The 22,076-nt window shown below is 42.1% G+C and overlaps 2 protein-coding genes across 3 annotated transcripts; both read right to left on the minus strand.

The window, feature by feature from the left end:
- Nucleotides 1-4,116: 4,116 nt before the first annotated feature.
- Nucleotides 4,117-17,691, minus strand: si:dkey-250d21.1. Its single transcript, XM_034607712.1, has 11 exons — nt 16,908-17,691; nt 14,724-14,844; nt 13,280-13,387; nt 13,158-13,194; nt 11,170-12,965; nt 11,055-11,085; nt 8,952-10,717; nt 8,759-8,807; nt 6,827-8,625; nt 6,439-6,475; nt 4,117-6,292 (listed from the first exon to the last, which is right to left on the minus strand). Exons 1-11 carry the CDS (start codon nt 16,994-16,996, stop codon nt 4,758-4,760), a joined length of 7,368 nt encoding a protein of 2,455 aa, XP_034463603.1. The 5' UTR covers nt 16,997-17,691; the 3' UTR covers nt 4,117-4,757.
- Nucleotides 12,160-21,891, minus strand: thap12a (THAP domain containing 12a). 2 transcript variants are annotated; one of them, XR_004616144.1, is made up of 6 exons: nt 21,693-21,869; nt 20,528-20,645; nt 20,338-20,436; nt 20,189-20,225; nt 17,900-20,047; nt 12,160-12,170 (listed from the first exon to the last, which is right to left on the minus strand). XR_004616144.1 is itself a non-coding variant. In XM_034607713.1 (5 exons), the coding sequence occupies exons 1-5, from the start codon at nt 21,776-21,778 to the stop codon at nt 18,231-18,233; spliced, it is 2,157 nt and encodes a 718-aa protein (XP_034463604.1). In that variant the 5' UTR covers nt 21,779-21,891; the 3' UTR covers nt 17,842-18,230. The 2 variants fall into 2 exon arrangements, 1 of the variants encoding a protein (XP_034463604.1); XM_034607713.1 differs by lacking the exon at nt 12,160-12,170 and having other exon boundaries at nt 17,842-20,047; nt 21,693-21,891.
- Nucleotides 21,892-22,076: the final 185 nt, after the last annotated feature.

The raw sequence follows: 22,076 nt of genomic DNA on the forward strand, positions 1-22,076 counted from the left end.
TTGGGAGGAATGAGTCCTCGGGCTCAAAGCACTGGGCCATTGTTCCCCAATCTCCAGAGGATCGAGCCATTATCATGGATCTGGAGGCTCGCTGGGGGTGGAGGGGGGAGTCAGGACACTCAACTTTCACCCACGAGGATCAGAGTCTGAATGGGTGCAGAGTTACTATTATGCCCCTGGAAAATTATCCCATGCTCTGAGCAGGGTGCAGATAAAACTAAACTGGTCTGGAACGAACAGTGCCGCACTGGGATGATTTCCTGACTGTTTTAAATGTTTCAAGGTGATTTGAAAGGGAGATAAACACAATAAAGAAAATGGTATTTTCGAAACCTGGTTCAGTTTTGATGCCAAACTCTCATTCCACAAAGAATAGACGAAATATTTTAACCACAAAGATAAATTAATAAAAGATTAACTCTGATGAGGTATGTTCATTTCTGACTATTCAGCCTGCTCTCAATTTCCAAGTAAAGCCATCTGACCATAGATAATGTACCAATCAAAATCAAAAGCAGCCATCATAAAAGCAGTAAAGCTGAGACTTAAAAGCATTTTTTTTATGGAAACATTCAGTGAACCTTAACTGTAACGCTCTCTTTTGCCTCTTATCTCCGACTAAATGCCGAGCGGGCCTGAGCTCTGCTGCCAGCGGATTATTGACAAATAATAAGAACATTATGTTTGTCATGGCCAGTGATCTGACAGGGCAAGAACTGTTAGACCAGTCACAGCCTTCAGAGCGGCCATGTGAAAATCCCATCACCCTCCGGTGTCCCCTCTGTGAGAGCTGCCGTAGTTCACAGTGGGGATCCGCACAGAAACAACAAGCTCTGTCCAGTCTGTCTGACCGGACCCACATCTTTTGTGTACCATTTGTTTATAACCTCTGTCTCTATTGAGCTTTGAGGACAGCGCTCTTTTAAGTGACAGATGGGTGGCACCTTTGAACATGTCATGTGGTCCTCCAGGAGCCTACATCTCGAGCGGTGCATGTGCTCACGAAACATGCAGAGAAGGGTCAGTCTCCAAAAACAAAATCCCCGTGCCGGCTCCGGTGTGAGCAGAGGGTATGACAGTTGCCTGCATTACGGGTTAAACAGCCAAGAGGGGAGTGGATACAGTCCTGACACATGCGAGGAGCATCATAAATCTGAGTTAAATGAGCTCCAACAACAAGTTCCAACTGACTTTTACATCCACTTTCAAGCCCAGTGAGTTTTACACAGACTGTGTAACCTAAAATGGATATTAGAAGCTGAAGACACTAGCTGATGATGTCATCATCAGGTGGTTTAATTGACAGAAATAGGGACTGAATGATTTGAGTAGTAGTACTTTTGCAGCACTTCTTGTCTTCCAGGTTGAGTTATATTTGAATGTAGAGCAAACTTACTCCTGTGAATAGAAGCATTATGGTTCCGTTATTTACTGTCCACATGAGCAGCTGCAGGATTTGTCTCATGACATCATCACCACAGTCTGTCTCTTTACTTCTCCGCCGCTCCTAGACTCAGCTATACATCACTAAAGAATCAACATGCGAATATTTGCTTTTGTGGGTGGATTTACTTTTTGAAAAGAGACACTTCTTCCAACCTGAAGGGCGGCAGCGCTGACTCACACAGGTCGCTTCATCACAGTGTCTGAAGAGGTGCTGCTGAAGAGCAGCAAGAGGTGCTGAGAGCGCAGGGTGTCGTGGTGGGACCACTTGGGTGGGGCGATGTCTTCATGTCTTCAGCAGCGTCTGGTTTGGATCCATTCATCTACAGATATATCACCACCCACTCCTCCTGGTGAGCACACGGCAGAAGAGTGGTAGAGGAATCTTTAGCACCAGCCCAGCTGCAGGCCTTTAAACACAATAGATAAATTGTGCCGATACATCTGGTTCGCATGAGTTCAGCCCTTTAGATTTTTTGGTTGGCAAAGGAATCAGAGCTCCAGAGCATCGTTATAAACGATTAAAGCTTAATTCTTTACAAAAGAAAAGAATCTTGAATTCCAAGCTCCATTTCCATTGTTCTGTGAATGTGTTCAAAAGAAATAAGAGGCTGTTGCTCTGGTCAGAGCTGAGCACTGATTTTACAGGAGCCATTTCAGACTATCAGGTTTAAATTTGTGAGCAATTATAAATTAAATTTGATTCACTGCCTGCTGATTGGATGAATCTACGTACTGGTTAAAGGGCCCTTCATGTGTCACACAGTTAAAAATTCTTTAGCTTTATCATGGTGAGTATAAATGTTATTTAATGCTACAATCAACAAGTCGACCGCTAAATAATTCAAACCAAACGTATTGCTCATAGTTTGAGGAGAATCTGAATTCAGGCCTGTGCTGCCAATTTTCCCTGAAAGAGAACCTTGAAATAAAATCCACTTAAGCCCTCTGTCTTCCCCTCCAGAGTGTAGTTAAACCCTGGCTGTGTATGGACATGATTACGGAGTGCCACAGGTTTTACATCAGTGCAGAACCTTGACTTCCAGCAGGAAACCTGGTGCACGGGTCAATTACGTCTATACCTTGTTTTGCTTAAAGATGGAGGATGTTCTCCACGCTCGGACGCACAGGCTGCACCTGAGATTTCAACTGTAGCGACATCCATGTAAATAAATAAAACACAGCTTGCAGGAAGTGTATTACTCTTGGCAGAAAGCGTAGACGTGGGGTTATTGTGAGACGATGCTGGTGTGGTGCTGCCCTGCACATGGCTGCGGCGAGGCCTGCATGTGAACGCTTGCTCCGGCCCACAGCGGAGACAGATCCGTTTGCTCAGCAGCTGAGCGGGCGCGCGGAGATGCTCCTTTCACACTGAGCTGAGCACCGACAATCAGAGCTTTGTCAGGCAGGCATCTGCTGTTACAGCTCACAGGAAGAATACGTCTCTTTAAAAACGTGCACTGCGGGGTTATCAGTGGTAAAGATCAGGTGGCTTCATGTCAACAAACACAATATGGTGGACCTTTCACAGCAGTATATAGTCTCTGTTGGGGATGTTTCAGAGGCACAACCAGAATTTAGACGTTTAATCTTCAGCTCAAACTCAATGTGATATTGTTAAGCCCTGGTGTTTTGTATGTGTCACTATAGATTCAGTCAGTACATTTTATACCACTTGGCTACTGAAGAGAACTGGTAATCATCCAGCCGACATAAGCTGTACAGGCTTTTAAACAGAATCTAGGTTATTATAGGTTTTACATTTAGTATCAAAGCTGAACTGTGACAGTGTAACACTATATAAAACATATATAAAGCCATAAAGGGTAATAACCATAGAACCAAGCTTTTCTAATTGTCCGCACAGTAGCTGTGACTGAAATTCCTTGTTGAGTTTTAATCACCAGAGTGAAATTCATGGCAAATGATTGACAAGAGAGACAGACACCATTCGACAGCAGTCCCACTGAAACCTAAGAATTACATATTAACTAAACCACAGCTGAAACAATGGCGCCCCGAAACCACCATTTGCATCAATGGCAATACAAGTTAAACCCGTCTCAGCATTGTCCCGGCCATATGCTTGAGACAAAGAGTAATGACATAAATATTAATCAGTGTCTAAAGATAATAAGAGGTTGTATGACCTTATACCCTCACTCTAAACTCACACTCTTGTTGATCAGTCAGTGAATCACGGGAGGAATTTTTGATTCAATACATCATGACCTGAACTAGACGGTGGAATGGCTATGAGTCAGCAATGATTAACAACGGCCTACTGTTATGCAAATTGAGACTTTTAGAAGAGAGCATAATTAAAGTGAGATATACCTACAGCACAGCTAGTCAGTATGGAAAATATCTTCCTTTACTTTTCAAAATAAATCATATGGGTCATTTGTAGCAGTGTATTATTTTCTTTTTTTAACCACAAAACAGTGATACCAGTGTAAGTGTAAATGTAGTTCTGGCATCTGGTGAAAACTCTAAAACATCACGCTGGCAAGTTGCACCCGATAAACGTTTCAAATATTTGAATTATTGCTGTTTTAAAGTCCCGGCAAATTACAGCCTCATTGCACCATCTAGTGTTGACTTGTAGACATGACTACACATTTGACACATGAAAGTCTATCTAGCGTGAGGAAAAACTCAAAAGCCATTAACTTATTTTTGGAGCATTTTATTACTTTTCTGACAAATATATATACGAAGGTTTTCCCATTAAGGAAACATTCTTTCAAAGATACGTTTACAGCAAATTGATTCCTGCAGAGAGACAGGAAACTTGGGAAATCATCAGAGAACATGATCGAACTAACTATGCTATTTGTGCCCAGGAAAGGTAAAGGGTGCAATTTCCTCAATTATAATGAACTTATGACAGGGATACACAAGCCAGTCTTGTCATTTTGGTAATGAGAAAAAAATAGAGTTGTTTCACAGCCAATGGGACATTTTTAAACATGTGTATTATCATAATACATGGGGTGAATTATTAGTTTTGCATCAAGGCACAAGCATTGATAACTGTCAGTGGAGCATTGCTTTCTTTTGCCAAGATATTGGTCCCATTGGGCAGTACAACTGTACAAACTACAGAATAAAAAAAAAAAAAACATAACATGGGCTTGGTTTGCAGGAAAACAACAAAAGGAAAAGAATTTAGATCATAATGTACACAGAAATATTGAGTTCAGAACTTGGGAACTCAATGTGGATTGAGACAATAGCTGTTGAATAGGTTTGTGGTGACATCTCAAACGCATTATTCAAACTTGCTAACCGTGATGGAAGACCTTCAACTCTTACAGTGCATGGAGCTCAGAGAGAGACCTCTTCTCCTGCTGGAGGAACTCCTGGAGGCTTCTTTTTCCTTGCCTGAAGTTGCTCTCCTTCCTGGAAAATGGCAAGATGACCTGGAGTCTGAGGAGAGTCTCAATGTTACTAAAACTTCTAATCTGGGACGTCTTCAGGGTATCGAGCACGGTAGTAGGAAGATAGCCGGCCAGGGGATCCAACCATTTTTCCTTCCATGATTTCATCTCAGACTGAAGGGAGGCCTCATCTGGCAAGTCCTCCTTGTACAGGCGGAACACAAGACCACTAAGAATGCTGGTTTCTAATTTGGACATTGCGTAAGGCACAATCTCCAGACACCTCAAAGTATCCAATACCTTTTCTGTGAAGAGGTCGTCAATCTCTGCTATTGAGTGCTCTATAACTCCCATGCTTACTGATTCTTTGTAAAACTCACTCAAAGGCTCTAGGAGCACTGAATGCAACATTGTGACATGGAGTTTAGAAGCCAGTGCGACAGCTTCCTCAAACCAGACCCTGTGATGGGTGTCAACATCACTCTTCAGCTTACCAAAACATGCTTTGAGATCAGGCAAACTATTCACAGCAAGTAGCATGTCTAATGGTTTGCCCTGAAGAGACTGACTTAGCTTCTTAGTTAAACTCAGGACGTTTTTCTGCACAACTGTTGAAAGGATGAACTCAAAGTTTCTGATTTCATTGAAGAACTGTGATGCTTGCTGCTGGTTTGAAACACTTCCCTCTCCTTTCAGCTCATTCAAGCAGAGCGTGACTGATTCTAAAATCTCTACCATCACTTCGTGCATGTCATGACTCTTCTCCCAGTTCTTGATGAGTTTGTCCCGCAGCTCGTTGCCCTTTCCTTCGTCGTCCTGGAACACGTGAATGATCGTTTCTTCCAGTTTGTTCTGGCGTTCTGCATCCTCTGTGAGCCAATGTAATATTTTACTAATGAGAACTGCTCCATCAGCTACTTCTTGAGCAGAAGAGGATTTAGCCAGCCAAATATTAAGAGGCAAAGCAGAACTGACACTTCTTACAGCTCGAGGATATTTCTCAGCTATAGCTAAACTTACAGTCCTCATCTGAGCTCCTACTTCACCTACACTCAGCAAGGCCTGTCCTCTACAGTACTCCATGTTGAGCCCCCACTTCTCAGACAGGGCCATCACAATAGCATCTGCAAGAGCAGCATGGTTTTCACTGAAAGGGATGAAAGCCAGTGTTTCCTCACACTGGACATCCTCTTTGTTTAGGTACCTGATGCATAGGGGGACATAGAGCTCCCTGTCAATTTCAACAGCTTGCTCAGTTATGATTGTGAAGAACTGAGAGTCCCAGAGTTCCTTGAGGATTTGTTCACGCAGCTGTGGCTCATAGAAAGACACTGCTGTTGTTGATCCCTGAACGACCTCTAGTATCACTTCATTATTAGCCAAATTTCCCTCTCCATCCTCGGGCTTCTTTGCTTCACTGGAGGCCTGCAGTTCTGTTGGTGTCCCTTTTTGTAATTCAAAGACTCCTGATGGCAACAATAAAAAAAGTCAATAACACGCAACAACCTTCACACACAGCAAAAATTGAGCGGAATAACTGCTCATTGTCTTTATATAATCAGAACTTTATATACTGATACCTTTATTATCTGGTGGCCATGAATGTACTTACCACTTTCCAACTTTAGTCCTTCCAAAGTTCCCATTACCTATAAAATAAGACAAACAACTTTGATTATTTATTGCCTATTCCAATGGCTATAAAATAATTATGTTTATATTTCCTACATAATGCAAAGTATAATCTAGGGCTACAATCTATCCATTATCGCTTAGTATTTTCTTTATCAATTGTTTTGTATCTAAAATGTCAACTGAGCAAAAGATATTCTGTCTACTACCAACATTTTTGAGTACATTTCCATTTGGGGAAATGGTTAGCTTCCTGCCAGGAAAATCCCCTTGACAATGAAAATCGTTACAAAATGTTCTGTTGGTCAATCTATCAACTAACTGTTGCAGCTCTATTATAATGTTAAGGAAACACATTTTGTATTTACCTGGGATAGACATGGACTGCTCTCTGGATCCACCTCTATACACTTCTCAATGACCTCCGGTAGTCTCTGCAGTGTTGTGCAGTGAGACAGGAGCATCACATGATCCATTCTGCTGCCTTTGCATAGAGTGTTTCTTAACAGATCCCTCATGGAATTCAGCGTTGTCTTCATCAGATCACACTCCATACTGACACTGGGCAGGACAGCAACAAGCCTCAGCAGTAAGCTAACAGTTGGGTGGCTCTTTGACTCAGGATGCATAAGTGTTTCAGCAATGGATGACGGAGGAGCAACATCCTGGTATTTCTCGCTCCATACAGTGGCCCAGATGTTGATTTCCTGCTCGGCCACTTCTGGCTCAGGAAGATCTGTAAGGTAGAGGCTGAACGGCTTGTCTGTGGACTCCGACAGAATCGGTTGGGGGTTGCATGAGGGCAGCAATGACAGGACCGACAGGGCCTTTAAGTGGCTGTCTGAGAAACTGTACTTCATCTCATCAACAAGACTTCTGAGGAGAGGAACACTCAGATTTTCTCTGTAATATAACTCAGGAGACTCATAGCTGTGGACTTCCTCTGAGAAGCACACTTGCTCAGGAGCTACCTTGGTTGCTAGCTGGAAGGCCTGTTCAAACCAGGTAGTGTGTAGAAAGCTCACATTCTCTAACATTTTGTTAAGAGTCTCTATGATTGAGGGGATTTTTTCAACTTCACAGAGTATGTCAGCAGGGTTTCCACAGCGGAAGACAGTGCTACAGTTCCGAAGAGGAGCACAAGCATTCTTCAAAATCACAAGGGTGACAATGAAGTCCATGTTTCTTAGAGCGGTAGAGAGAACTTGTGCATGCATCGACTTGGCTCCTGTGGCAGTAGAGCTTACAGCATCTAGGCAGCTGAGAATACCCTCTAATGTGTCAGCGAGTATGTCAAAGAAGTCTTCTCTCTTTTTCCACCTTGAGCAACATGTTTCTGGAATTTCATCCAGGGCCTCTCTCGGCATATTTAGAAGCCCATCAACAGCCTGTGCCAACTGTCCCTCCAGACACGGAGAGTCATCAAAGAACAGCATCAAGTCTTCTGTGATGTCCAACATTTTAGCTACTGAAGGGCAAGGCACACTTCCTGCCAGCCAGTGGGCAAGGCCACAAGACTCACTCGGCGTTACAACAGAGAGCGGATAATTCTTCAAGACATCCAAAGACATTTTCTTCAGACTTTGGTAACCTGAGCCCAAATGCATGAATGCTTGCCCTCGACACTGAGACATCGGTAAGCCCCAGTCTTCAGTGAGAATCTTTGCGAGGTTATTTGCTTGCGTGTCAACATGACAGTTTTCATCAAATGGTAAGAAACCAATGAGCTCCACTTTCGGGGCTGATTCTCCGACATACCTGACAAAAACAGGTAGTTGTGTCTTATCAGCGATTCTAACAGGTTTGTCTGTGATCAATGAGAAGAATGGAGATTCCTGTATTTCCTTGAGTATGACATCCCTGATTCCATTTATGAGGAGGTTCACCATTTCACCATCACCTATAGAGGGCATGCATTTGTTCTCTCTTCCAAACCAGTGACACATGCTGAGCTCCTGGATGAAAAGATCTTTCTCTTCTTCTGACAGGTCAGAGAGACTGCTATTCTTTTTTCCCAGTAGTGCAGCCAGTCTGAACACTGTCGCCAGACTATGACGATTATCTCCTGTGTGTCCATTCTCATCTGCTGGTTTCATGTCTTGGTCCTCCATCTTGTCAGGTGATTGCTCAATTTTGGGCTCCTCCGCTTGCTCCTTTATAGAATCATCTAAATCAGAGAGAAAACCAGACAACTTAATGGAGCTGTTACGGCAAACATTCAAATCATGTAATGATAACAGTTACATTGTACTATTATTACTATAAATATGAAATGAAAACATATATTTCAACAGCCATACCTTCCATATTATTTTCAGAGTTCCTGATTAAACTTTTGGATTCCTTGTCCTGTTGAGTATACACAGGTAAATGTAATGAGTCATACAGTTAATAAAATGGACATTCATATAATTAATAGAAAAAGAGAATAAAATAAGAATAAGAAAATAATGTAACACACTGTCTCTTTAATTAAAGAATACAAATACATACCAGACAGATACCCTCCAAGGCTTGTGGTGTAACCTTCAAGCACTGGGTCACCATGCGGTCCAGGTCTCTGCTGAAGTTGGTGCCCACCTGCAGCATAGCCAAACATGGGGACCTGTCTTTAGGATATGTATTTCTCAGGTACTCTTGGAACTTCTTGTGGCGCATCACAACACCACAGTCCTCCAGTGCTGTGCTGGGTAGCACAGACATAATCCTCAGCAGGGCATTGATGTTCCCAAAGTACTGCATGAGTGGCAGACGAAGTGTGTGAAATATGGAGTTTGGGATGGTCACGGATGCCACTTTGGTCTTCCAGGTTACTCTCCAACAGCAGAGCTCTGTGGAGAAGTTGTCTGCATCAGGAAGATCACTGCTGTAGAGAGGAGGTTTTGACTTCAAGCTCTCAAACATGTAGCTCACTGTGACCGAGCATGGAACCAGGGAGAGGAAGTTGAGAGCCTCTTTGTGGTCTTCTGAAAAATGATCCTTCACTGCATTGATCAGGTTGTCTACCAGGGGCACACTTAAGCCATCTTTGTAAAAGCCAACTGGCTTAATCATGCCATCTCTTGGCAAAGAGTTTTCAGGCACTTCAATCTGCACTCTTAGGCTCTGTGCAATTGCACAAGCCTCATCAAACCAGTTCTGGTGAAACACCTTCATATTGGTCTTTACTCGGTTCAGAGTGGACACAATACCACTGATTTGGCAAAGCTGGGATGCGGCACTGAAGTGGTCCTTCTGGAGACCTGCACTCAGCTCTCTGGTAAAAGAGGATGCATTCTTTAAGACCACCATGGCAATGATGAAATCAAACTCCATTAACTTGCAGAGAAGGGCCCCAGCTTGTGTGGATATAGATGATTTCCATCTCTGTGGGTTGTTTTTAATCTTCTCCAGACATTCAACCAGGGGCTCCAGAATCTGCACCAACACCTCATAAGAATCATGCTTCTCTTGCCAACAGCCACAGAACTTCCCTCGAAACTCCTGGACCTTTTCATAGCTCTCTCTAAGACCAAACACTAACACATAGTCAAGCTGTTTTTCTAAAATAGCACTGCTACCAAAAAACATCAAAACCTCTTCAAATGTATCCAGGGCTCTTTTAATAGCAGGCACTGGGATGGATTTTGACCACCATGTATTGAAAGAGTAGGTAGAGCAGTGTGTGCTTATAGCGAGAGGATATTTCTCCTGGACTTTGCAGGCAAAGGCTTTCAGCTTGTAGGAGACATCACCAGAGCCTAGGTAGGCTTGACCTCTGCAGTTATTCAAATCAAGACGCCACTCGACAGTAACCATTTCCAGGAGACGCAGCACCATGAGATCACAATCAAGATCAGCCTCAAGGAATCCCATCAACTCCAGACGCATGACATCAAAACTATCCACAAACCGAAGGAAAAGAGGGAGATGATCTCTCTCCCCCAGTTTCACAACACTGTCAATGAATAAGGAAAAGAACGAACTCCCCACTTCTGTGAGGATTCCTGCCCTGACAGCATTCTCGCACACAGTGAGAACTTCTTTCATTTCAGACTTGGTCACGTAGTCCACCTCTCCATCTTGAGCAGAAGTGTCACTACGTAGCCTGCTTTGACTGTTGTATGCAGCAACCACTGCAGATTGCAAAGCAGATTTAAGCGCCTCTCGATCAGTCTCAGCACACTTCAGTTCCACAAGCCTTTCCGCATCCATCTCTAGGTTTATGAGTTGAATTTCCTCCTCAGTGTCCTTTTCTGCGTTGTTTCCATGAGCTGCCACTGAAATGAAAAGTGGGAATGGTCGTGTAAGCAGAGAATACTTAATCATTAGTCAGTAGGGGACATACTGGCGAGTAATTAAAAAGAAACTTAAAAAAAGTTATTTTCACTTCCACAATTCAAATATTTCTAAAACTTATACATTAAGTTTTCTTTTTTCCTTTTAATACACTATAGCTTGCATTCTGCAATTTTTCCATCTTAGTGTGTGACAACCAACCTCAAATTGTAAATTGTGATCTTATGTGATAGAACAGACTTGTCATTATCCCAAGCGGCTGCATGTTGAAACGGATGTGAACATTTTCTCAGGAAATGTATGCAAAAATGTTCTCACCTTTTGGAGGCTTCTCTTTCGTGTCATCATCCTGTAACACACACAAATGTTAAAAACACACACAATACATATACAAACAATTTCAACAGAATTCTGCTTATTATAGTCGACTCACCATTTGCAGAATCTGCAGGATGTCTGGGTGCTTCTGGACATATGAATCCACCATTTGCTCAACACTGAAGTGCACGTCCTGGTTAACATAGACATATGCCATGCTGCACTGTCTTTGGTCCTCTGGTGTGCCTGTCAGGTAGGAGTGGCAGCGCTCCAGAACCATATGATATTGGCCATACACATCTGCCTCTGCGTTTACACATGGAACAGTGCCCAACACTCTCAGCAAGCTCTGCACATTCGGATAAAACCCAATATCTGGGATCTTGAGTGTAGCAAACACTGTGGTTGGTAGGATTCTGCGCTTGCTTGCGTGTCTCCATTTCACTTCCCAGCAACCAAGCTCTTCGTAAAATGTGTCAGGCCTGGCAAGGTTGTTCAGGTTGGCATCTGCTACTTTATCCCTGCGAATGCTGAAATTGTGGTCAGCCATGTAAGAGGGCACTAATGACAGCCATCGTAGAATCCTCACCATCTCAGTGCTGAACACTCTCTTCACTTCTGCAACAAGATACTGCAAGATAGGTCGGCTCAGAGTTTCTCTGTAAAAGTCCTCCAGTGGTGTTTCAGCTGTGTCCCCTTGATCCATCTCTGGTTTGGTGACCTCAACTCCCAGCTTCTTGGCTCGGCCAATTGCATCTGAAAACCATTTCCTGTGGAATATTGCAAGCTCCTGTTGATATTTGTTTACCAGCTTTAAGGCATTGGAGATTGTGTACTGCAAGGTACTGCTGATGCTAATTATTCCCCTGAGACTTGAGTTGAGTATGCTCACACAACAGAGAGTGTTCTTCAGAACAACAAGCGTGATAATGAAATTGAAATTCTTCAAAACTGGCTTGAGCTTGGCCATCTGTTCAGCAGTGTCTTCGTCTACCTTTGAAATCATCTCATTGATGCAGTTCAGGAATGGCTCCAGAATATCCAACATAGTCTGGAAGGCATCAGTGCTGTGTTCCCAATTCACACTGACAGCTGCTTTGATCCGATCCACTTCTCCTTTTAAATGCCCATATGTTATCTGGATCTTTCCTTCCAGTCTTTTGGACAGCTCTGGTGTTCTCCTGAGTAACGAGGCTACCTCCTCCACGGTGTCTGCAGCCTTCTGGATGGAGGGCATAGGCATGCAGCGAATAATCCAGATGTTGAAGGCATATGGGTCACTTGGCGACAGGACTACTTGTGGAAACTCCTGCAGAATTCTGCTGGTAAGGTCTCGCATTTTCTGACACATGCTGCCTGTAACCAAATAAGTGAGTCCCCTGCAGTGCTCCATCCTCAGCCCCCACTTGTTTCTCAACACAGCGAGAAGCATGTAAAACAGATTCTCTGCATCCATGTCACATGGTAGGAACCCAATGAGGTGCTTTTGTGGGAACCCATCAACTGTGACAGACCTGATGAAAACAGGAATCTGCTCTTTTCCTTCTATGCTCGTCACATCCTGAAGAAGAATGGAGAAGAATCGTGCCAGTCTGAGGCTATTTTGGATCTCCTCCCGCATGAGGTCTTCGCAGAACTGCAGGATTTCTGTCCTGTCAATTTTCTCCACACAGACACGATTGAGTGCTTGCTGACCCCTAGCGCCACCAATCGACTCATCGGCATTGATGTTTGCACCATTGATGCTGAAACCAGTCAGTGCCAGAATTTCCTTAAAATACACTTTTAGAGTCTCTTTTGCTTTAGAGCTTGTCACATCCTCTTGGGTTTGGTTATCGTTTTGCAGTTCAGGCATTTCACTCTGCTCTCCAGAAAATTCTTGTGTCTCCCCTGTCACTTCTGCTCTGTTTTCTAGTTGGAAAGAGAAATAACACTTATTGAATTGGGGAGATGATTTAAAAGAAATCGCAAATTCAGTCAGTGAATAATTATTTAAAACAAGGGCTAATACATTTGAACATAGACTAAAACTCAAGTCTAGTTTAGGTTTATGTCTCAAGGGGCTTAAATAAGGAACATTTAAAGGATGAATTAATGCAGTACCTTTTGTTTTCTTCACAGAAGAAGGTTCCTCTTCCGACTAGGAAAATGAAAAGGGTAATTATATATTAGCATTTTTCTTGTATCATTAAAAATGCAGTCACTATAAACACTCAAACACTTACAGGATCTCTAGCTCGTTTCCTGTTGCAGGGCAGTTGATTATTCTCCGGTGTCGTGCAGTCAAATATTGTTGGAACAGCATCATCACTTAGGACACAACCCGAGTCGCTCTGAAAAACAAGAAGGAGGAGAACAGACTTTTATGCATAGCCTAAATCTTCAGACCATGTGATATTAAAAGGAAATAAATTATACTATAGGACACATTTTATTCAATCTAATAATTATAGGAACTTTAAATCAACATAAAGTTTGATGATTACCTAAAAAAAAGTAACCAGAGGGGTATTTGCTAAATAAGTTGGTGTAATTCTTCAAAGGACCATGATATTTTTGACAACAAAAAAGCTCATTGCCTCTTATACACAGTATTTTAGTTTTGCAATAAATTTTGTACAGTGTATATTTCCCCCCTGTTTTGTTTCTTTTTTGATTAAATTGTAGCTTACAGTGGCTGCAGACATAATTCAGACATTCACTTTTTCTGTTGTGGATTCATATTGTAAATAGGTAGAATTTAAATTTTAGCTCATCAATCTACACTCAATAATGACAATACAAAAACAATAAATCAATCAATTCCAAAAGTATTCAGTTTTAATTCACAATGTTGAAGAAGCCCCTTTGGCAGGAATTACATGTTTAGTCTGTGGCAAGTTAGATGTGAAAAGGTTTGGGACAGTTTTTTTCCATTCAGAGTTTTTTCGACAGGTTTCTGGAGGGCACACTAAGTGTGGGGTTGGTAAGACAGCCAATGTAACAGCACTTGCCAATTTCTCCAAATGTATTGTCATTCCTCTTTTGAAATCATTTTCTCTGACAGAATATTTCAGGCTGTTTTTTGAGCTCAACATCTGTAATCCTTTACGTTGCTTGACAGATATTCTCCCTGGTTTATTTCTGCAGTGAAGACGATAGGACGTGCCATCGACTCATTTATAGTTGTAACCTCCTGCAGGTTAGACGCTGACTAACACTGAAAGACTCACTATAGACTCAGAGCTTGAAGCTTACTGAAGCTTAGAGCCCTGGTGTTTCCAAACTTCTGGCATGCAAGAAACATCTGTTATAACATTATAAGCTTCACAAAGACTGGAATTAGAGCTTATACTGTTGTATCAAATTGCATTAGACTGTTCAGTTGTGCCTTGTAAACTGGTAATTCTGGTTGCCCTGGTTCAGGTGTGACAATAGAATAACGTGTTAATGTTTTGACAGTTATGGTACTGGCTCACCAAGAAGAGCACAACAGTGATATACTGGTGCTATAATAACAACAAAATGACGATACACTTTTTAAAAACTGTTTCAGTAGAGCTTTTATTAATATGATAAATTACACCTGTGTTGATCTACTATTTCATGTCAACATTGCTGCTATGGAAATGGTCTATTCTGTTTCTCAACATACACAGAAGGATAACAGACAATGGATTGGTTTCTTACCTGTTGGGAGATCATAGAGGGCTCAAAGTGCTTTGCACAAAGTCTGTAGAGTTTATGCAACTGCTCAGCAGGTTCTGATGACAAGTCCTGGCGACCACAGTTGATCAGCCATTGTTTACAGCTGAAAAATACAGAAGGAACAGATATAAATCATTGGGGTCACAAACATGCATTTTCTTCTGTACTCTACATAGTACCGACGCCAAGGAGGTCCTGTTTGGTTTTGTTTATTTTCTTCACTGAGCTATATTAAAAATGAGGACTCTATATCTATGTATTCTCAAGTTAAAAGGATGAAAAAAGGAATTGATCAATTTTGTTTTATTCTTGTCTGTTAGTTAGCAGGATTACACCAAGACTACTGGGTGGATTACCACGCAACTTGGTGAAAGGATGTGGTCTGGGTCAGGGAAGACCCCATTTCAAATTTTGTGCAGATGTGGATCAGAAAATGGATCCAATAATATTTTTTAAACTTTCTTTTACATTTTGAAATAAAGCATTTTTCAACATTTCCATCGTATGCATGGACTGTGCCATGACAGTAGATCGTGCAAAACAAGTTGTGTTTACAAAATGGGTTAGATAGTTTTGTATTCATGGCGCCATCTAGTGGTAAAATATCCCAAGACTGCCTAGCAAAGCTATGACCTCTCATCCAAACATGTTTGCTGTGTTTAGTTACAAGAGCTTCAATTTTGACTTATAGACACAATTAAAAAACATATATATATATTTTTTAAATGCCATATTGATAACTTGTTATCCATCGATGTATCATTTACAACAGTTGGTTGAGCTGCCTCAAACTAGTTTGTTGTGCTTTTACCTTTTTGAATAAAGAGGCTAAAATGACAAACAAATTTTGACTCAACACCAAGTCATTTTCTTTTGAATTGTGAAAATTGAAAATTAATTGGGACAGCACCACCTTGAGGTCAATGACTGTCATTTTTTGGCACCTGAGTAGTGGGTCGACTTTTCAACCCCAGCCACGAAAAGAAAGCAAGAAAATACTTGGGCCACTTAAAAAAAGCCAGTGGTGATAATAAATGACTTCATCACTGGGCAAACGCACACAACCATGACATCTACTCCCAACTCAGAGATGCTCTTCTTGGTGTGTTTTACACATGCACAGGTGAAGTCATGTCTGCAGCTCAGCATGGATCTGTCACACTCACCTGACTCATACAGATCTGCATTCACAACCTCAGGGTTTGCAATGATACAAAACGTAGCTGCAATTTATTGCTGCCTTAAGTCTACACTACTTTACATGATTTGTGCTGTCTTCCATAATCCATTTTATTCCTTCTCTTATTCTGTCTATCATATTGTGTCAATAATGCAGGTGGAAAATAAGGGTGGATTAAAACGCGTAAGGGGAAGTGGGCTTCACCTCCCTCAGTATAACGTAACAGCAGAACGACGGGGCTGTGATGTATCAGTCGGTGTTTCCTCTGACTCGGAGGTTATATTTCCTCTGAGTCAGAACTGCAGCCGTCACTCAAATGCACTCCTTTAATTCATCCGACTTTTCATTTTTTTTTAAATCGCAAACATTAATCGTGTAAAACGAGCCTGGTCTCGCGGTGGAGTGACGGCGCCAGTTGCGAAGCCGCCACAGAATACAGGAGGCGCTAGATTGTTATTTATTCACACGGACATCACCTGTTAAAATTACGCAAACACCAGTCTGAATGTCCACCGATGTGCTGTGGTGCTACACGTCTTAGTTTGATGAGAAACAACCACATCGGCTGTAATATGACTGATGTAGCTTCGTTTCCCTTAGCTAACGTCAGTCCTAGCGGCACACACCTCTGAGGCGGTAGGTGTCGTGCACCGATGGCGATTTAGATTACAACACAAAAAAAGTTTTTAACTATGGTTTCTTGTTGTTTGTGAAGCCTCTGAACACAAAGACACGCGGACAGAAACAATAATGAACAGCCGCGTCCTTCTCCGGCTCTAAATGACCGCTCGGAGCCTATTTCATGCGTTTTTTTCCCTTTCGAGAGTAACTAGTCTGCGCCATTTTCGACGGAGTTGTGTCACTGTTAGCCAACATGCTGTGAAGCTAACGCTAACAGTGCTAACAGTTGGGAGCTAACGCATTCATTGTGCAGGCTCGGGACTCGTTTTTAACGCGAAGTTCAGTGAAATAAACGCAGTTCTTACCGCTCCGGGTCCGCAGGGAAGCTGAAAAGTGCAGTGGTCGATTCCCCTTGCTGGTAATCACAGCTCACCGCGGCGCAGCAGTCAGTCATTTTGGACTGCAATGTAGCTAGCTAGTAAGTTAGCTAGCTTAGCAGGCGGTTGCAAGCGGGCTAGCCTACTCTGAGCAAACCTGCAGCAGAGTCTACAGGCTCATGCCGTGGGGAAACCTGCGGCCCGCCCTGTTGAGTCTCACTGTTGTTTACACGCAGCGTCTCTTTTGCGAACTAAGAACCGACTAAGTCCATGCTTCCAGAAGTTGATGTTGCGTGGTGAGAGTCGCCGAAAGCGTGTTATCCCATCAACCAGGAACTACACCGTGCAGTAACACATGTTCCCCAGCAGAGGGCGGTGTGGCTCCAACAGGCCTGAGCAGAGTTCCAGTGTGGAGATGAACTGAACAGGTCCTCCACTGTGTGGGAGCCGGAACTAGTTAATACACACCTTTTATCAAGATACGATTTTATCCATTAGGAAATGCTTTTGCCCGCTTGCTCCAGATGACACCGTATATAAGAATGAATAAAACGATAGTATATTTAATCATAATTGTAATGATTTCTGAGCCAAAGTGTCAACTGGTTAGAGCAAGTTTTTCTTTTTCATAACTTGGTATCATGCAGCACCAGATAATGGCTCCATTCTCAGTTCACTCTGCAAAAATCTTCCTTTCAAATATTTTGGACAGCAGCCTCCTGATTTTACATTTTACAAGAAATAATTAGACCAACAAAAGGAGTGTACTAAATGTACTGCACCATGTGCCTGATAATAAACATATATGATAAACAAACAAACGTCTTACTTACTTATCCATCCACCCTAATATATAAGTGTTGTATGTACTCTATGTTGTGTATAAATGTATGGCGGAGAAGACAACCACAAACACTTAAAATTCCAAAGAATTCATCTCTTTATTTACATGTTCAGGGAAGGTTTTATTAATCCTTAACAAATGTCAGCAGATCCACTGGTGACAGACACACTTTAATAACATTTATAACTCTAAACCCAATCTAAATCGTTTGCTATTGATTTGAACAGTGGAGACAAGGAATGGTAACATTAATAAAGACAACAGTCTGGCATGACACTTTGCTGTCCAGGTGTTTGTTTTTTTATAAAAATCTAGAATGTTAATGAACAATCAATATATGGGCTGAGGAGAAAGAGAGACACACAAAACTTACATCTACCTCAAGTTAAAGATAACACAACCTGCACATAGTAACAAAGCAGTGGATAATCTGTCCAGAGGCTGAACTACATCACAACTGATTTCATTCACACCTGCTCCTCTCTGGTAGGGTATGTGTTCACGTAGACCTCAACCATTGAATCCAGATCATACCCTACATCATAATTCATGTTCAAAACAGCAAGACTTTTTGATTTGAACTGGTCAGGCGTGTTCTCCATGTACACCCCGAAGCACTTGAACGCCACATCGCAGCTGTCCTCCAGAGCCAAGGTAGGCAGGATGCCAATCAGTCTCAGGACCACGAGCACATTTGGGAAGAACTTCACATCGGCAAGCTGCAGCGTTTCATGAAGGCTGGATGGCGACGTCTCACCTCGGACCTTTTTGCTCCATTTCACCCACCAACAGTGGAGCTCGGCAGAGAGGGTTGCTGCATTAGGGATTACATTTTTAAACATCTGTATGCTCTCCTCCTCAGGTTCACTGGACTTGTGCTGCTCTATGATGGCGGGGATCAGCGACAGACACCTCAGGGTCTTCAGGTGGTCCTCACCAAACAGCTCGTCGATTTCTTTGATGATGTGGTTCACCACGGGAACAGACAGGTGGTTTTTGTAGTAACTGTCTGGTTGAATGGTTCCAGATTCTGACTGATACTTCCTCAAGAATGAGCGAGGAATTTTGACCGGGATCTCCATCGCAGAGGCTAGGTTAATGGCCTCATCATTCCAGAACTCATGATACACATCGATGTTGTCCGACACTTCCTTCAGGGAGTGCAGTACAGCTTTTAGACTGCTTGCAGCAAAATGGGCATCCTGTTCTTTCCCCTGCACGTTCTTCCCAAATGCTCGCGTAAGAGTCATTGTGTTTTTCAGCACGACCAGCGCCATGATGAACTCAAAGTCAGTTAGTGCTTTCGAAATCTCTAAGGCGCTGTGTGCGACTTGGTCGTTCCACCTCATGTCTTCATTATCATGCACGCTGTCCACACATAATAGCAGGGCCTCTACGATGTCCACCGCCACTTCGAACGCATCGTGTTGTCTGGTCCAGCTGGAGCGACAGGTCTCCTTCAGTTCATTGGCTTTCTCCTCTTTGTCTGGGTAGAAAATCGAAATAGCATGCTCCAACTCCAGTTGTAGTAACTGGGACTGACTGAAGAATGAGTCAATTTTCTTAAAGGTAGACATAACGAGCTGAACCCCGGACAAAGCCATACTACTGGCAAGTGACATGTTCAGTGTTCGATTAGATCTCAGTGCAACTACTGCCAATGGATATTTCTCAATCAGTTTGGCAGAAAATGCTTTTAGTTTGCTAAAATGTATCCCAGAGTAGGAGTGGGCTTGACCTCGACACTGTTCCATATCCAGGCCCCATTTGTCAGTCATCTCAGACAGCAGTTTCTCTGCCAGGGCATCTCCATCTCCTTCAAAGTCAAGGAATCCAAAGAACCTCTCCCGCAGGCAGTTAGACTGGTCCACAAAACGGACAAACACAGGGAGGGACCATTCTCCTGAGATCTTCACTACATCATCAGTGAGTAATGAGAAAGAGCCGTTTTGTTTTACTTCCTCCACCAGCTTACTGCGGATGTATTTTTCACACACCTCAATCAACTGACTGAGCTGAGCTGAGGAGCAGCCCTCCTTGTTCTCATCGTACCTCTTCTTCAGGACTTCATCGCCGCAATTCATGCGATATTCTAACAATGCCTGAAAGTTGCTTGACCCAAGACCATCTTCTTTCACATCACCAGGCCCTGTAGGAGGAATGCTCTGCTCTCCCAAAAGCACAAGAACTTCAAATAATGACTTGAGATACTCCTTGTGTTCATCTTCCTCAGTAACAGTCGGGACATCTTCCTTTGCTGCATCTGTTTGAGACTTCTTCATTTCTGAAAGGGAAACAGAAACAGTTGCAGGACAGAAACCAAGTTATTTGTTAATCTGGTGACAAATATTGGCATGGGAATCATCTCATTTTCAGTGTCAAGAAATACATTTGTGTGTGGGTGTGTGTGGATATTCCTGCTTACTTTTTCTCCCCCTACTCTCCGTTTCTTCAGTTTTGGTCTACAGAAATAAAGAGACAAGACACCAATTATAATTATTATTAGACGTAAACTCCAAAAATCAAATGGAACAAAGAATTTTCCCCCAATTCAAAACTATTTATTTTACCCACCGTCTCTTTGTTCCGCTTCACCTGTCCATTTTGAGACTGGCTTGGTGTGTCAAAGATGGTCGGTATGGCATCATCCTTCAACACTGTACCTTGAGCATCCTGAAAACAGTTAATTAAAAAAAGGTTCATCACATAGCACATATGGAGACTGACTTCAGAAAATGATGTGCAACTGGAAGAAATAACTTACACTGTCAATCGAAGATGTTTCAAAATGTTTTCCACACAGTCTGTAGTACCTGTACAGATGATCTGCTGATCTGTCTGCTAGGTCTTTCCTCTGGCATTTCTCTACCCACTTCTTGGATCTGGAGGGAGAGGGCAGATACAATACATTAACACATCATGTCAAAAGCATAGAATGTACAAAGCAATCCTCCTAACCTATTAGGATGACTGATACACACTCATGAAAGTTATTAAGCCAGTATGGCATGATCAAATATGAACCTCACAATGTGACTACTAGTTACCCATCAACCTTTAATCATATCAAATAATTATCTCATATGCATCTACTTTTTTATATACACGTGGGCATATTCATGTATATATTATTTGTTTTTATTTCTATCTTTGAACAGATGTGAATGAATATATGTATAAGTGTTTATATTTTTTCTTTGGGTGTTTTTCTTTTACCAGGGTTTGGATGTTTCTTTTTTCTTTATTCACTATTCCAGGTCAATTCGATATAACTCTTACTATTATTCCATACACCCCTTGTGACTAAATACTTGTAAACACTTTGTCTGTTGTGAAAATTTGAGGAAACCTACACTTATAATAAAATAATGCTGCACAACAATTCACATAGGTTAGAATGTAATGACTGTCGTTGACTCACAAATGGATGACTTTAAAATGTCATGAATACAATGTGATGAGACACTGATAGTCCATTATACACTAACCAGTCATGGTACAGTGCCAGTTTTCTAATGGACTCATACTGTTAATACCCACATGGTTCCACATGACGTACTACACAGCAGATGATGGAACCAGTCCTAATGTGATCAACTATCCGCGTCTTTGTTGAAGCATTATTTTTAACAAATGATCTTATAATTTTAAATATAATGTAAACGTTTAAATCAAGAGCAGGTGGAACTTTTACATTTAGTTTGCGCGTTGTAAAGTTACGAGCTACATGTGAACGTGTAGCAGCTTTAATAAGACTGAGCAGATTTATTAATTAAGAGGTTAAAATGCTGTTTGATTTAAATTTCATTTCAACAACAGTTAGTATTGTTTCCACGATCATGGTTTGAATTTCACCAACAAACAGCAGCGCATTCTCAGCGGGTAGCTACGACTAGCATTAGCTCTAGCATGGTGTTAGCATGAGTTACCTTTCTGCATCGTGAGGGAACCTGAAGAGTGGCTGATTATCGGATTTACTACTCGTGCAGCTCGGTGCAGCACAGCGGCTCTGCATTATTACAAAGTCTTTATCATACACGTGTTTAGCTGTGAGGTTACTGTGAGTAGCCAATTGCTAACGCTAGCTGGCATGTCTCTGAAACAAGATGGCTTCCGATTTGCAATTTCAAAGTAAAAGGCACGAGCTGGCGTAGTTTTAAACCTGTGGTTTGATATAAGATTGTCAAATTCAGTTATGTGCGATGAGAACGTAATTAGGAAAGAATGTCACATTACGTCTTGATAACATCATTACAATACCCCCATCACAACAAAGTTTTACTTGTTAAATGTAAGTCATGAACATCATAATA

This window comes from Hippoglossus hippoglossus, chromosome 14, assembly GCF_009819705.1.
Source record: "Hippoglossus hippoglossus isolate fHipHip1 chromosome 14, fHipHip1.pri, whole genome shotgun sequence".
NCBI lineage: Eukaryota > Metazoa > Chordata > Actinopteri > Pleuronectiformes > Pleuronectidae > Hippoglossus > Hippoglossus hippoglossus.